This window comes from Macrobrachium nipponense, chromosome 37 (genome assembly GCF_015104395.2).
Source record: "Macrobrachium nipponense isolate FS-2020 chromosome 37, ASM1510439v2, whole genome shotgun sequence".
NCBI classification, from domain to species: domain Eukaryota; kingdom Metazoa; phylum Arthropoda; class Malacostraca; order Decapoda; family Palaemonidae; genus Macrobrachium; species Macrobrachium nipponense.
Window position 1 is genome coordinate 15,946,782 of NC_061097.1, and position 14,382 is coordinate 15,961,163.

The following is a 14,382-nucleotide window of genomic DNA, read 5'->3' on the forward strand; positions in this document are numbered from 1 at the left end:
GACGGGACCTACAGCTTGTTGTGTGATCCGAACCACATAATATCGAGAAATAAATTTCTAATCGCCAGAAATACATTCCTCTGATTCCAAGCTGGCTGCAGCTGGGAACGAAGTCGGTAGGCGAGTACGCAACCGACCGACTCAACATCCAACGAGGAACCTACTGAAAGTTAGTAGTTCCACGTTGGCCGAGTGCATTTCGCACTCGGCTGCCATTCCGGTGGTCCGAAGTTCGATTCTCGGTTCGGCCAACGCGAAACCAGAGGAGTTTATTTCTGGTGGTAGAAATTCATTTCTCGATGTAATGTGGTTCGGATCGCACAATAAAAGCTGTAGGTTCCGTTGCTAGGTAACCAATTGGTTCCTATTTACGTAAAAATATCTAATCCTTCGGGCCAGCCCTAGGAGAGCTGTTAATCAGCTCAGTGGTCAGGTGAAACTAAGATATACTTTAACTTAACTGAAAGTTAGTGGCGGGCCGAATGGGACATACTCTCAAGTAGCCCTTAGAATCGTTATTGTTCACGTTAGGAAGAGGAACATACCTAGTTGCCTGTAACTTTAGGTTTTACTGTCTTCCACTCCATGGTGCACAATTTTTTTCTGTATTCGTTATAGAGGGGACAACCTACCTTCTCCTCAGGCTCAGTCTGTGTGCAGAGAGAAATACAGGTAACTTACAACTTTACCTTTCTGTCTGAGGAGGGACAAAGAAATTGCCCATAACGTTAGTGTGAGTCCACACGAAAGTAAAGCATGTCATCAACACAGGTCGGTAACTTATCGCATATAGTACTTCACAAATAGATTGAATATCAGTCAAAACTTATTAGTATTTTTATAAGTGCTTCATACGATTGTCCAGCTTTTGCCAGAGTTTCGTCTCCACTTCATCGTTGAATTGTTTTAAACATGTTTGTGATGTGGATGTGATAAGTTGCCGACTCGTCTTCCTGACACGTATTACTATACGGTGGACTCACCTAAGATTCTATAGTTTCCATTTTGTTTCATCGGTATAAAATCCCTACTTCTTCACCGTGTCTTCTCACTCAAGTCGACTTAGTTTATATTCAAATGAAAACATGTTCTATGCATGTACCTGTGTGAATATACATAAGGATTACATTCATACATAGTATGAAACTGTGAAATAATATCTGTTTTAAGAAATCCTCCCCCGTGGATTTAACACAAAGCTCATTAACAGCCATGAGAAGCATTAATGACACAGTAACGATCACTGGTGTTTTATGATAGGTACGTGAATACTCTGTGCAGTGACTGATGACTGCCATAATGAGGATGACGATGAGCTAGATTTGCGATGATTAATGAGTGCAGATCTGAACTGTTCAGCTGTGCATTTCGTAATGAGAAAATTGTAAGGAAGAAAATAGCGGCGTAATTGCGATGGCAATATGGAATAGGACGACTGAAGTATAATGAAATGAAAAGATAGAGGAAACACTATCATAATGCGACCAATGAAAACAGTGAATGAGTGATGAGATAAAAATGTTGACAAATTGATATTACCTTGAATAGTAAGATTATGATTGGATGAAGGATGCTTTGGCTGTATGGTTTTCAGGTGTTCAAATGATTGATTTGAAAATTTGAATAATATTGTGGTTCATGAATAGGATATTAACAAGCAAACGAAATTAGTCGTGACTTCAATTACGTTGCTAATGAAGTTTATACGTTTGATGATTAATAAACTTGATTAAGTCGTCTATGATGAGCTAATCAAGTATGTTAGTCTCGGCCGTAATTAACTACAGGATTTAATTGATTACACGTTATTAATAAAGTGATTGAAGGCGAAGAATTACAGACTGGTGATGTTTGATATTTTAGCAGTACCATTTGTGGAAAATATTTTTAAAAAGTTTGATGGGTGATTGCAAGATTTGTGGACGAGTAATATATTTCAGATAAAGGTAAAATGAAAAAGTGCTGTTTAAACATTTTGTATGATACTGTAAGATGTCACGATGAGATTGATATAGATTTGTGATGAAAAAAGGCGTTGAAACGTTCTCCTAATGACAAATTGTACAAAAATGATGGTGATATTAATTAATAACATTCATGGAGATAATGATAATTGTGTGATAGTGACAAATTCTTAGCGAACACGATGAGATGAAAAGTGCTGATGGAAATTCGGTCATTTTGTCAAAATTTCACTGCAACTAATATTCATGATAGTGATGATTTCAGTTAGACCGATAATGGAAATTATATGATGAAGAGCAAATATTCATTGTAGTGACATCGATAAATGACATGGTACTGACAATCGTAGCGCAAATGATAATAGTTATAATAATTGTATTAGTAATAAGGCGATGAGATTCTTTGAGTTATGATAGTGATAATGGTTAGAGAAATAGTCAGATATAATAATGCTATTCTGGATCATGGTCATTATATGATTCTGAAGAAATTTTAGGAAAATGTTAGTGATATAACAGTGACAAGACGATGACAAGGAATGATACTGACAGTGAAAATGACTTGACATCTCAAGAGCTTGATTAAGAGAAAGACAATGATGGAAAAATGAACGAGACATAAATAATGAAGAATGAGAAGAATGATGATAAAGATTATAAATAAATACTAACTTAATTCTCCCCCTGATGACTTATAAAGGAAATGAAAAAAAAAGTTATATATTACGCAGGAATGAGACATTGTTCCAATTTTCACTAATGTGTCATTCTTGGATAATTACAACATTCACTTAGGTATTATTATACAATGAAGGTTCGTCATTCATTTGTATGTGGAATTATTGCCTGCTTCTGAGTTTCCCGACTCCTGTAACCTGTCCTCATTGAAGAGAGACTTTATTCTTTATTCTTCTTTTCGTAAAGAAAAGCCACAAACTGGATACAATGCATTGGAATGCCTCACTATTCAAAAACGAATGAGACGCAAGATTAAGTTCAATAAATCGACTTTCAATGATCGGCTTTAATATGATTTTGTGCTAAATTAGTTTTCTTTGAATCTCACTATAAAAAAATTTGCTCCTCAGCCAGAGCGGTAGAATACAGACACTGGAACCTCCCTGAAGATGCAGTCGCATTGGCTTCTACCTTTAACAGTAGGTCAAGGTCGCCAGTGCACTAACTTTCAGTTGGAGTGAGTCCAAGGAAGAAAATCAGATTCAGATTTGGATTTATTTTTAAGGTATTTTAGGTCTCCGAATCAGCCTTCAAGAATAATTTCTACCAATAATGAAGAAAGTATTCTAAAATATATTTTAATTGGTTGCAACATTCAGAGAGAAGTCTGTCAGAAACGTTTCGGCCTGTATAACAAATCTAAAACGTTATTATTGTTTCAGAATATTTTAAGAGAAATTCCTCTTGAAAATATCTAAGATATCCAACCGTTTTCAAAAACGGAGCACCAAACACTAAACGGAATATTTCTCTCTTAAATATTCCACGTGATTTAAAAGACGTTAAACATTTTTCGTAGATAGATAGGCTATAAATATTAAAATCTAACACATTTCACTGGGAAATCGCACTTTTCTGAATATTCCAGAACACTGAAAAAAATCCGAACATTTCTGCAGTTTCGAAATGCTTCTTTTAAAGGTGTACACACAAGCACATCAATCAGTTTGTGATTACTGGTACTTTCAGATCCCATGCACCCATGATATTTTTTTTTCTCTCAAATAAAACACATACTAACATTCTTAACTCCAAAGAACCCACGTTCATCTAATTCTATCCAGTAATGAGCATTATGATCACTAAGTGTTTAGAAATGTCGAAAGCTGGCCCTTAATTGCAGAAAATGTCACATTCCTTCATTCACGTCTGTCTTTCATGTTAATCTTAAAGCTTAAATAGTTCACTCTTTAGTAAATATATATAGCATATATCTATATTCTTATTCCACATAAATGAGTAAGCCAGAAGTTGAGCAGTTATGGGTCCCATCACAGCGACACAAACATTTTAGTAAGGTATTTTCATTCACTCATTTATATTGCGGGTTCTCTTCACTTGTATATTTGCGAACTAACTGTTCAGTTTTTTCTTTTTTTTCCTCTTCGTTCACTTTCGTTTCTTTAAGTTACCAGGCAAGTTTCATCTTACCCCTGTAATCCATTACCACGTTCTTTTTTCGTTCTTACAGTCGCATGTACGTTCCCTCTAGTAATCAGTACGTTACGCCCGCCCACTAAAACACCAATTCACAAGAATCACGTTCCCTCTCATCCAATTAATCACCTGTCTCCTTCTTGTAAGCGCAGGTCACTTTTTAAAAATAAGTTAATCACCATTCTCTTTCTTTTAAAAACTAGTTACGTTCCCTTTCACGTCATTTTTCATTTATTGCTTTCCCGCTCGTTAATGGATCACTAGTCACTTTTCTTCTCGTTCTTTTAACCAAGAGTCACGATGCTTCCTTTTTGTTTGGTGACATTCTTGCTTTTTTAATGTCCCTCTCGCTCTTTCAAGCACGAGGTAAGTTCCCCTTCGATTTTATCATCTCTATTTTCCTTCATCTCTGTTAAATGTGGCAGGAATCATATCCAGGTTTCGGACTCTCCGTGGAGATAGCATGACCTCTTCGACCGTATTCGTTCCTGTAGAGGAGAATAATAATAATAATAATAATAATAATAATAATAATAATAATAATGAGTGATACTTTCTTCTTGATTTTGATGTCGCAATTCCATGGGACACCAGTGTTGAAGAGAAAGAAAGGGAAAAAATGGATAAGTATCATGACCTGAAAATAGAAATAAGAAGGATATGGGATATGCCAGTGGGAATTGTACCCATAATCATAGGAACACTAGGCACGATCCCAAGATCCCTGAAAAGGAATCTGGAAAAACTAGAGGCTGAAGTAGCTCCAGGACTCAGGCAGAAGAGTGTGATCCTAGAAACGGCGCACATAGTAAGAAAAGTGATGGACTCCTAAGGAGGCAGGATGCAACCCGGAACCCTACACTATAAATACCACCCAGTTGAATTAGAGTACTGTGATAGAGCAAAAAAAAAAAAAAATAATAATAATAGTAATAATAATAATAATCTGTCAATATATTTTCTTTTTTGAGTTCCAAAGATAGCCTAAGGGTCATAAATTGTAGTTTATATCTCACTAATTGTCAAATAATTCTATATAGATCAAAATGATGAAAGAACAATGCAGTTTAATTGAAAATCATATTTTTTTTTTATTTCTATGGAAAGGAAATGCCTTCACAAAAGACCTAGAGGTAGTTACGAATTATTTTTGAAAATTTTAACATGACCTTGGCTCTTTTAAATTTTGCTTTTGGACGCAGAGACATTCTTTAAGATTCACTGAACCGCGAAATTGCTTTTATGAGAATTTGCAGTTTAAGCCAGTCAGTATGTTTAGTGTGAATAGATTTAAGATATTCTCGCATGACTGTAAGTTTCATCAGTAAAAATATCGGGATTTATATTATTTTTTATCAAAAAAGTTTCATAAGTTTTTGTTATTTTATTCAGTCTCATTGTTTTACCAAAATTTTGCTTTGGTGATTGTTTTCTTCAGTTTACCTTTGTTCTCATTGAAATTTTACTTTTCATGTAATGGTTTTTCAAGTTTGTACCTTATAAATGTTTGTACATTTATGAATATAATAATAATAATAATAATAATAATAATAATAATAATAATAATAATAATAATAATAATAATAATAATAATAATAATAATAAAATAATAATAATAATAATAATCAGATACAGCGCAGGAATAGTGGAATGGACGAAGGCAGAACTCCGCAGCATAGATCAGAAAACCAGGAAACATATGACAATACACAAAGCACTACACCCAAGAGCAAATACGGACAGACTATACATAACACGAAAGGAAGGAGGGAGAGGACTACTAAGTATAGAGGACTGCGTCAACATCGAGAACAGAGCACTGGGGCAATATCTGAAAACCAGTGAAGACGAGTGGCTAAAGAGTGCATGGGAAGAAGGACTAATAAAAGTAGACGAAGACCCAGAAATATACAGAGACAGGAGAATGACAGACAGAACAGAGGACTGGCACAACAAACCAATGCACGGACAATACATGAGACAGACTAAAGAACTAGCCAGCGATGACACATGGCAATGGCTACAGAGGGGAGAGCTAAAGAAGGAAACTGAAGGAATGATAACAGTGGCACAAGATCAGGCCCTAAGAACCAGATATGTTCAAAGAACGATAGATGGAAATAACATCTCTCCCATATGTAGGAAGTGCAATACGAAAAATGAAACCATAAACCACATAGCAAGCGAATGCCCGGCACTTGCACAGAACCAGTACAAAAAAAGGCATGATTCAGTGGCAAAAGCCCTCCACTGGAGCCTGTGCAAGAAACATCAGCTACCTTGCAGTAATAAGTGGTACGAGCACCAACCTGAGGGAGTGATAGAAAACGATCAGACAAAGATCCTCTGGGACTATGGTATCAGGACGGATAGGGTGATACGTGCAAACAGACCAGACGTGACGTTGATTGACAAAGTCAAGAAGAAAGTATCACTCATTGATGTCGCAATACCATGGGACACCAGAGTTGAAGAGAAAGAGAGGGAAAAAATGGATAAGTATCAAGATCTGAAAATAGAAATAAGAAGGATATGGGATATGCCAGTGGAAATCGTACCCATAATCATAGGAGCACTAGGCACGATCCCAAGATCCCTGAAAAGGAATCTAGAAAAACTAGAGGCTGAAGTAGCTCCGGGCCTCATGCAGAAGAGTGTGATCCTAGAAACGGCACACATAGTAAGAAAAGTGATGGACTCCTAAGGAGGCAGGATGCAACCCGGAACCCCACACTATAAATACCACCCAGTCGAATTGGAGGACTGTGATAGAGCACAAAAAAAAAAAAAAAAATAATAATAATAATAATAATAATAATAATAATAAGGTAAATTATGCTGGCATATAGTAGATATGTGAACATTTCTTGCATTGTAATTTAAACTGGTATATCATTATTTAAATAGGCGTATTGCAGGATGAAATTAAAGGCTAAATTTTCTAGATGGTGTGTCAAATTATTTCTGAATAATACCTGGAGTATGATGTGACTGATTTAAACTTAATTAGATATATATTTTGGAAATTAAATATATTTTTCTAAAATATTTTCATGAAATATATTTTTTTGAAAAAACAATATATATAAAGATATTATGAAAGTTTACTACTATTAGCATAATATGTTTTGATGACAGTTCTGTAATCAAATTCATTTAAATTGCCAGTATCTACGTAAAATAAGGTTCAGTGCGTATCTATAATTACTTCCTTCTGTTGGTAGTGACAGTAAGTCTGCAGGAAATCGACTACATTTAGATCTGTCGTCGTCCAGCGTGGGTCAGGCTTCCCCACTACTGGTCCTTATAATAAGTTATTTATTTTTAACTATAGGGGTACACTAGTTGGAGTATACAGTATAAGAAACGCGTTAGATTTAATGTAATACACGAGAAGGTCGTACCATAATTCCTGAGCTTACACTAAAGAATTTCACAAGATGGGGTAACCACAAAGAAAGATCCTGATCTCCCTCTTTTGAATTAAGAAAGGTTACAATAGACAGGAAATGCAGAGGAAGGGAAAGAATACCAGCACTTTGGGTTGCAAAGGAAGAATCATTAGATTACAGGCTTCCACTAAGTGACAGTGCAAACAGGGGTTTTAACAGGTGAGGAACTTTTTTTCTTTTTTCTCTCTTCAAAGGAAAAGTCGTTGGAATAGTATCTACTGAAGAGTCATATGAGTTATTTTCCCGTGGAGAGAAACAGAATTGATAAGGTTTAATATGTTTTGAATATCAATCAAACAACTGTTTAATTTTATATTATATATTGTATTATATATATATATACAAATATATATGTAAAAATATATATATACTATATATATATATATATATATATATATATATATATATATACATATAAGTATATATTTAAACTGCAAAATGTTCTATTAAAATTTGTTTTTAATTTTTTGAGGTAATAACTCTATGAACGTTTTGTCCTCTTTTACCGTCAGAGTTGGAGAATTGTTTGAGCCAGTGTTGTCCATAAGCTTACTTGTTTTTATATTGTTTAATCAATTTTGAGAGTGATTAAATTATTCACTGTGCATTATCGACATTTTCTCTGAATAATGATGTTATGTTAATCAACTTGTGCGTCAAGGTGTCCTAATATTTTATAAAATGTGAATTACGAAACAGTGCATATGTAATTTTCTTTTATATTTCGTCTGGGTATCTAGCTTATTTGGCTTTAAAAACGACTGCTATACCGGCCAGATGGAGAAATAAACTTCATTACAAGTAATGACTGAGAGGACTCCAAACATTAACAGCAAGATTTTGGAGTCAATAAAAAAAAGTATTTCCATAAATAACAATGCGTAAATAATAAGTATATACAAGACAGGGAGGGTATGGGGTTGGGGTGGGGGGTTAGGAATGGTGACTATTGCGTGCCCATAGGAAGGTTATAAAATCAAGATACAACACTAAAATCATTTCACAGAAACAAAAATCAGTAAAAGGGTTTAAAAGAAAACAGACAACATCTGGTTAACATTACCGATTGACTGCAAAATTCCTTTTACCTGACTCGCGTGGTATTTGTAGTTCCGTTGCTTGTGTTTTTAAGAACTCTGAAAAAGTAAAAAAAAAATATTGTTATATTGATGCAATTAAATACAATTAGTGAAAAGGAAAAATACAATTAGTGAAAAGGAATTCCTTTACTTATAAATAGGTTTTGTTTTCGTGGGTTACTTTTTCGGAGATGGTGCATATCTTAAATTTGACGGTAAATGTAAAACACTGCTTGTTTCAGGCTAGAACTGATGTACAAGCGGTTTTAGGTATGTTGAAGCATAGGTTATAGAAGAGGGTCTTTATTATGTAACATTTTTCATTATTTGTCAGAACCCTTGACCCCTAAAGTATTCAGATCTGTCGATCACCAGAAAAGAAAATATATGATTTGCAAAGCAAGCTTGAACATTTTTGAAATATTGTGCTAGACCCATATTTCTACCCAAATTCTTCACAAGCTTTGGTGACCAATGTATCTGTGTAGATTACTAACTTCTTGCTGTTAACCAGCCTTAATGGGTAGACTAATTCCATTTGAGCTTCAATAACCAAAGTGACTTCTTTGAATACCCACCTAATATAACCACCAGAGAGCCTAAGTTACTGATCTATAACTCCAGTGTCCAGTCTGAGTATGTCGATTGCTCTTGCCGGTAGAGAGCCGGCAGAGACTATCAACCACTAGCCTGTTACGGGCCCCATGCATACACGCTCACATCTGTCAGTTGGAGTGAACTGAAACACTGAAGAACCTCAGTCGTATCCACACACTATTCATTTCGGGTTGCAGTCAATCAATGCCTCAGTTCTAATTGATATTTTGTTGTGAGAGGACAGCCATGGTTATCCTCTTGCGCAAGAATGGAATGGAATGGATGGGAAGGGAATATAAAGTTTAGGTCAAAGGGCAAGCACTGTGACCTATGAAGTCATTCAGCGCTTGAAAGGAAATTGAGAGTAGATAGTTTTGAAAGGTTTGGAAAACCTCGCAGTTGCACTAAAAAAATTGTTAGGAGAATGTAGATAGCAAGATGAATATATAATAACATTGGAGTTACAGTAAAATGAACGAAAGGGATTGGAGCTAGGGGCTGAAGGGACGCTGCAAAGGACCTTTAGGAATGCCTACAGTGCACCCCGCGGTGCACTGACGGCACCACCCCACTATGAGGTCTCGCGCCAGAAGATATCGAGACAATGTCTCTGAGCACCACTGGTTTGTTGGTTATGATGTTAAGCAAAATGAAACGTGAGCGAAGAAAATGGACTAAAGACTGGTCGTTGAAACGACTGAAGCTATCTCGCACCAACATTTTGAAAGAACTATTATTAGAGAAAGATGTCGGGTACAATTATCTTCGAATGGATCTTGAACAAGATACTTGTATGAGCAAATTCATACCAGCCCATGAAAGATTAATAGCTACACTACGATTCGTCGCCCCTGGACGAAGTTATGAGGATCTGAAATTCACTGCAACCATTTCTGCTCAATCATTGGGGCAAATCATCCCTGAAACTTACAAGGCGATGTGAACTTCATTGAGGAAACAGTATTTGAAGGTAAATAAGTAACAGTGCCAAATACAACATTTCTTTTAATTGGGAATTTGCATATATAATATACATTCTATACACACACTCACGTGTATATATATATATATATATATATAGTATATATATAATATATATATATATATATATATATATATATATATATATATATATATATATATATATATATATATATAATATATATATATATATATATATATATATATATATATATATATATATATATATATATATATATATATATATATATATATATATATATATATATATATATTATTAAGTTACCCTACACTCACAGATATATAGAGACAGTTTACAACCAAATAATAAATTATGCTTCGCCTTATTTCTCAATGCATAAATTTTATGTAATAATAGCCAACAGATAATTCTATTAGGACAACACTACACTCAAACAATGAGGCTAGAACTGACACTTAACGTCACACCTCCCCACTACACACGACTAAATAGCTTGTCAGTGCTACTGCACTGAAAGCTAGTTTTTCCATTTCACACCCCATTGCTGAATAACCACTGGTTCCATGAAACGTAAAAACACATACAAACAAACAAACAAACATCATTTCACACCACAAGCCAGTCATTCAGTTCAAACTACCGCCATACACGCTCAAACTGGCTAGCAAGCATCTAGTCTGACTGTTTCACTGACATTTGGTGTGAGCGTGAATGGTGGCCTTTAGTTCGAGTGACCAATCTGACTATGCATATTACTCACTTAACTCTTGCAACTGTAGGTAAGGTTTGAAGGCTAAGTTACCAAGATATTAGCTCGAGTGACCCTAGTTGTATCGTTCACTCATCAGGCACTCGCTGCCCATCTGAGTTTTTAACTATTCAACTCCTAGAGTATCCCAACTCACTACTACTCACCTATTAATGCCTGCAAACAGCCCGAGTGATTTGGCTATTTACCTAGGTCTAGGAACCACTCTGATTATGTTGTCGTCTTCTAAGCTAGCCTAAGCAATTATCCTGAATGCTTTGGCTATTCACTTAACAGTAGAAACTAGGCACTTGGCATTATAAACTACCTTTAGTATTTTAGTGGAGTTCTGACAATTAGACAAGTGTATGTGGTATTTGCTTGACGTTAGGAAACTGCTTGAGTCTATGGGCTATTTGGCTTTTAGTACCAGAGGCCAACACAAGAGGTTCTTTTATGGTATGCTCTCCCATTCGCTGAACTTGCAAACTCCTAGCAATGATAACGATTTAGAATGTGCGTGCAACTCACCTATTAGCACCAGTGACCGGCCGAAGGGTGTGGGACTGAGACAGGGAGTGGTGACCTTCATCCTGACGGACTACAGAGCACAGCGCCCTCCGGAATCCCTTCCTAAAGTTTCTGGACATGAAGCCGTACACGATAGGATTGGTGGAACTGTTCAAAGGAAAGAGGAGACTTGATGGGTCATAGATAATGATAAGTATTCGCTTCGAAATCATTAATAAATACGGAGAGCGTGACACTTAATGATGGTATATGCAGTAATAAGTAGGAAGGACAAGAAGTTAGCTTCATCCCTGAGGAAAAAAATAACGTTTGCTATCCAAAGGAAACGGAAAAGAAACTTCGCCACATTTGTAATAAGAAGTGAAAACAAAATTTGCAAACTTTGATAAGAATTATAGCTTTACATCATTACTGACGCGATAAAAGGGTTACTGCAAATCAAAAAGGAAACAAATTGTTATATCTTCAAGGACAAGCTTGAGAAGTACGTCATAATGTTAAATAACATGACTTCTCGAGGTCAGTGATTTATTTTTATTTATTTATTTTTTTTTCTAGCCTTTCATACACAGTTCGATGACATGAAAACCAGTCGACTCAGAATATTCAAATTTTGTATCTTGGATATTCCAGTTTTGTATCTTGAGTCAGTTTCCTTTCCCTTTCGGCTGTATCGCTTCTGTAATGAGGGACCTAGGAAGGGAGGCTGTTCACTTTATCGTTTACCAGGAGCACTTAAGCAATAAAAAAAGACAGTAAATGTTTATAAGCAGACACACGCGTTGCTATAAAAAAAATTGATGCCTCATTGAAAAAAAAAGCCATAGACATTTACTCTGAAACCAGATATCGGGAAGTAATAATTTTGACAAAGAAGAAATAAAGGAAGAACGAGTGTAAAACAAAAGTCAGAAAAAAAGAGAGCTAATTTGCATGGAAAAGGAGTAAGGAAAATCTTCCAAATGCAGAGGGAGAGAGGAAAAGAGAGAACTATATGAAGCAAAGTAAGCATTATACTTCACGTGTCGACAAAGACCTCGTTAAGTCAATGAAGAATCGAGATGCCTTTGTTCCATTATGCATTCGGGTCGAGCGCTCGGGAGAGATTTCCAGTCGTGAAGGAAGAGATTTCTCAAAATACAATATATTGTCTACAATAAGTAAAATACAAGATACTATCTACAACAAGCCTGAGGACGTTCTGGAACTACGGTAATCCCAGGATCTGTAGGTAATGTTATTAAAGGCTGCTTTGTCTCGTCCAGTCCTTCTGCTGCAGCAGTGCTTTCTGCCCTTTGCTTTTCATCAGGTAGTGATGTCAGTTAAGGTTCTTTGAAGCGTCCCTTCGGTCCTCCCTGCTACCCCTTTCATTCCTTTTTTACTATACCTCCGTTCATATTCAATTCCGTTTTACATTCCGCCCTCTCTTAACCATCGTCTCATAGTGCAACTGCTTTGAGGTCTTACCCCTGGTACACCTTTGCAACCTTTTTACTCTCAGTTTTCCTTCCAGCACCGAATGACCTCATAGGCCCCAGGGCTTGGCCTTTGGCCAAAATCCTATATTCCATTCCATTCATCCTTTGCCCTTGGTGTCTCCATTCCAATCTGTCCAGCTTTATTTAACTTTGTTTTTCTTCAGTATTCGACATCATCTGTGAATAAATCCTTCGAGCGATCATAGCAGTAACTCATTAAGGTAACGATCCCGTAGGGGGGCTAGTGCCGTCAGTGGACCTCATGCGGTGCACTGTAGGCATTACTCAAGGTTCTTTGCAACGTTCCTTCGGCCCCTAGGTGCTACCACTTTCGGTCCTTTTACCGTACCTCCTTTTATATGCTCTTTATTCATATTACTTTCCACCCCTTCTAAAACGAGGTTTTCCTTCTGTTACACCTCTCAAACCTTTGACTGTGAATTTCCATTTCAGTGCTGGATGACCTCATAGGTCCCAGTGCTTGGACTTTTGGCCTAAATTCTATATTCAACTCATTAAGGTAACGATACCAGAATAGATCATAATAATAATATAATAATAATAATAAAAAAACTCGTCCCGGTCATCCTTACTTGGCAACCCAAACCCCCAACTTTGCTTGATGAAAAACCTTGGTCTTCATAATTGACCAGAATTGGAAATGATGCTATCCCTATTTCCTCCCCAACCCTCTTTCGAATGAATTTGAATTTCAAGTTATTTTTTTTTCCTGGCTTAACATCTCGCTTCAAAAACCCTTGCAAAAAAAAAAAAAAAAAAAGAAGTTAATGAAATGAAAATGTAAATAAAAACGTTATAGCTTTAGTAGATGAGCAGAAAAAATGAGTTTTGTTAGAAAAATGTTCTGCGTATTTTGCGAATCGTTGATTTTCTCCCCTTTATCATTTACACAGCCGCTTCGTATAAATGCATGTATAGAGAAGGCCCGGAATTATCAACCATTTTTGACGCAATATTTTACAAGTCGGTAAATTGCTTCGACATTTTCCAGGCGTAATGTGTATAGAGCTTTCAGTATGCACCCTGGACGATCCCATTTTTGGGTCGGTGCTAGAAGTGTAAAAAATGTTGATAGTCTAGCTTGCCCATAACACTTCCGCAGAAATCTAAAAACAAAGGAAAAGCTAGTTTTCTGGCATTTGTTGATATTATTCATTTATTATTAGTTATTATTATTATTATTATTATTATTATTATTATTATTCTTATTATTATTATTTTATTTATTTTTTTTTTTTATATTATTATTATTATTATTATTATTATTATTATTATTATTATTATATTATTAATTATTATTATGATTATTATTATTATTATTATTATTATTATTATTATTATTATTATTATTATTATTATTATACCTGCTGTTC

At 35.5% G+C, this 14,382-nt stretch overlaps 1 protein-coding gene across 3 annotated transcripts in view; it reads right to left on the minus strand.

Annotated features, from left to right (window-relative positions):
- Positions 1-973: 973 nt before the first annotated feature.
- LOC135209040 (G-protein coupled receptor 54-like) overlaps positions 974-14,382 on the minus strand; it is a 301,797-nt gene continuing 288,388 nt past the window's right edge. For 2 of the 3 annotated variants that reach the window (XM_064241581.1, XM_064241582.1), the window contains 3 exons: positions 11,511-11,657; positions 8,680-8,727; positions 974-4,627 (listed from right to left, as the gene is read on the minus strand). In XM_064241581.1, coding sequence (XP_064097651.1) covers positions 4,552-4,627; positions 8,680-8,727; positions 11,511-11,657 — 271 coding nt within the window. In that variant the 3' untranslated portion in view covers positions 974-4,551. Of the gene's footprint in view, positions 4,628-8,654; positions 8,728-11,510; positions 11,658-14,382 lie in introns of all 3 variants that reach the window. The other variant, XM_064241583.1, reaches the window with a different exon arrangement.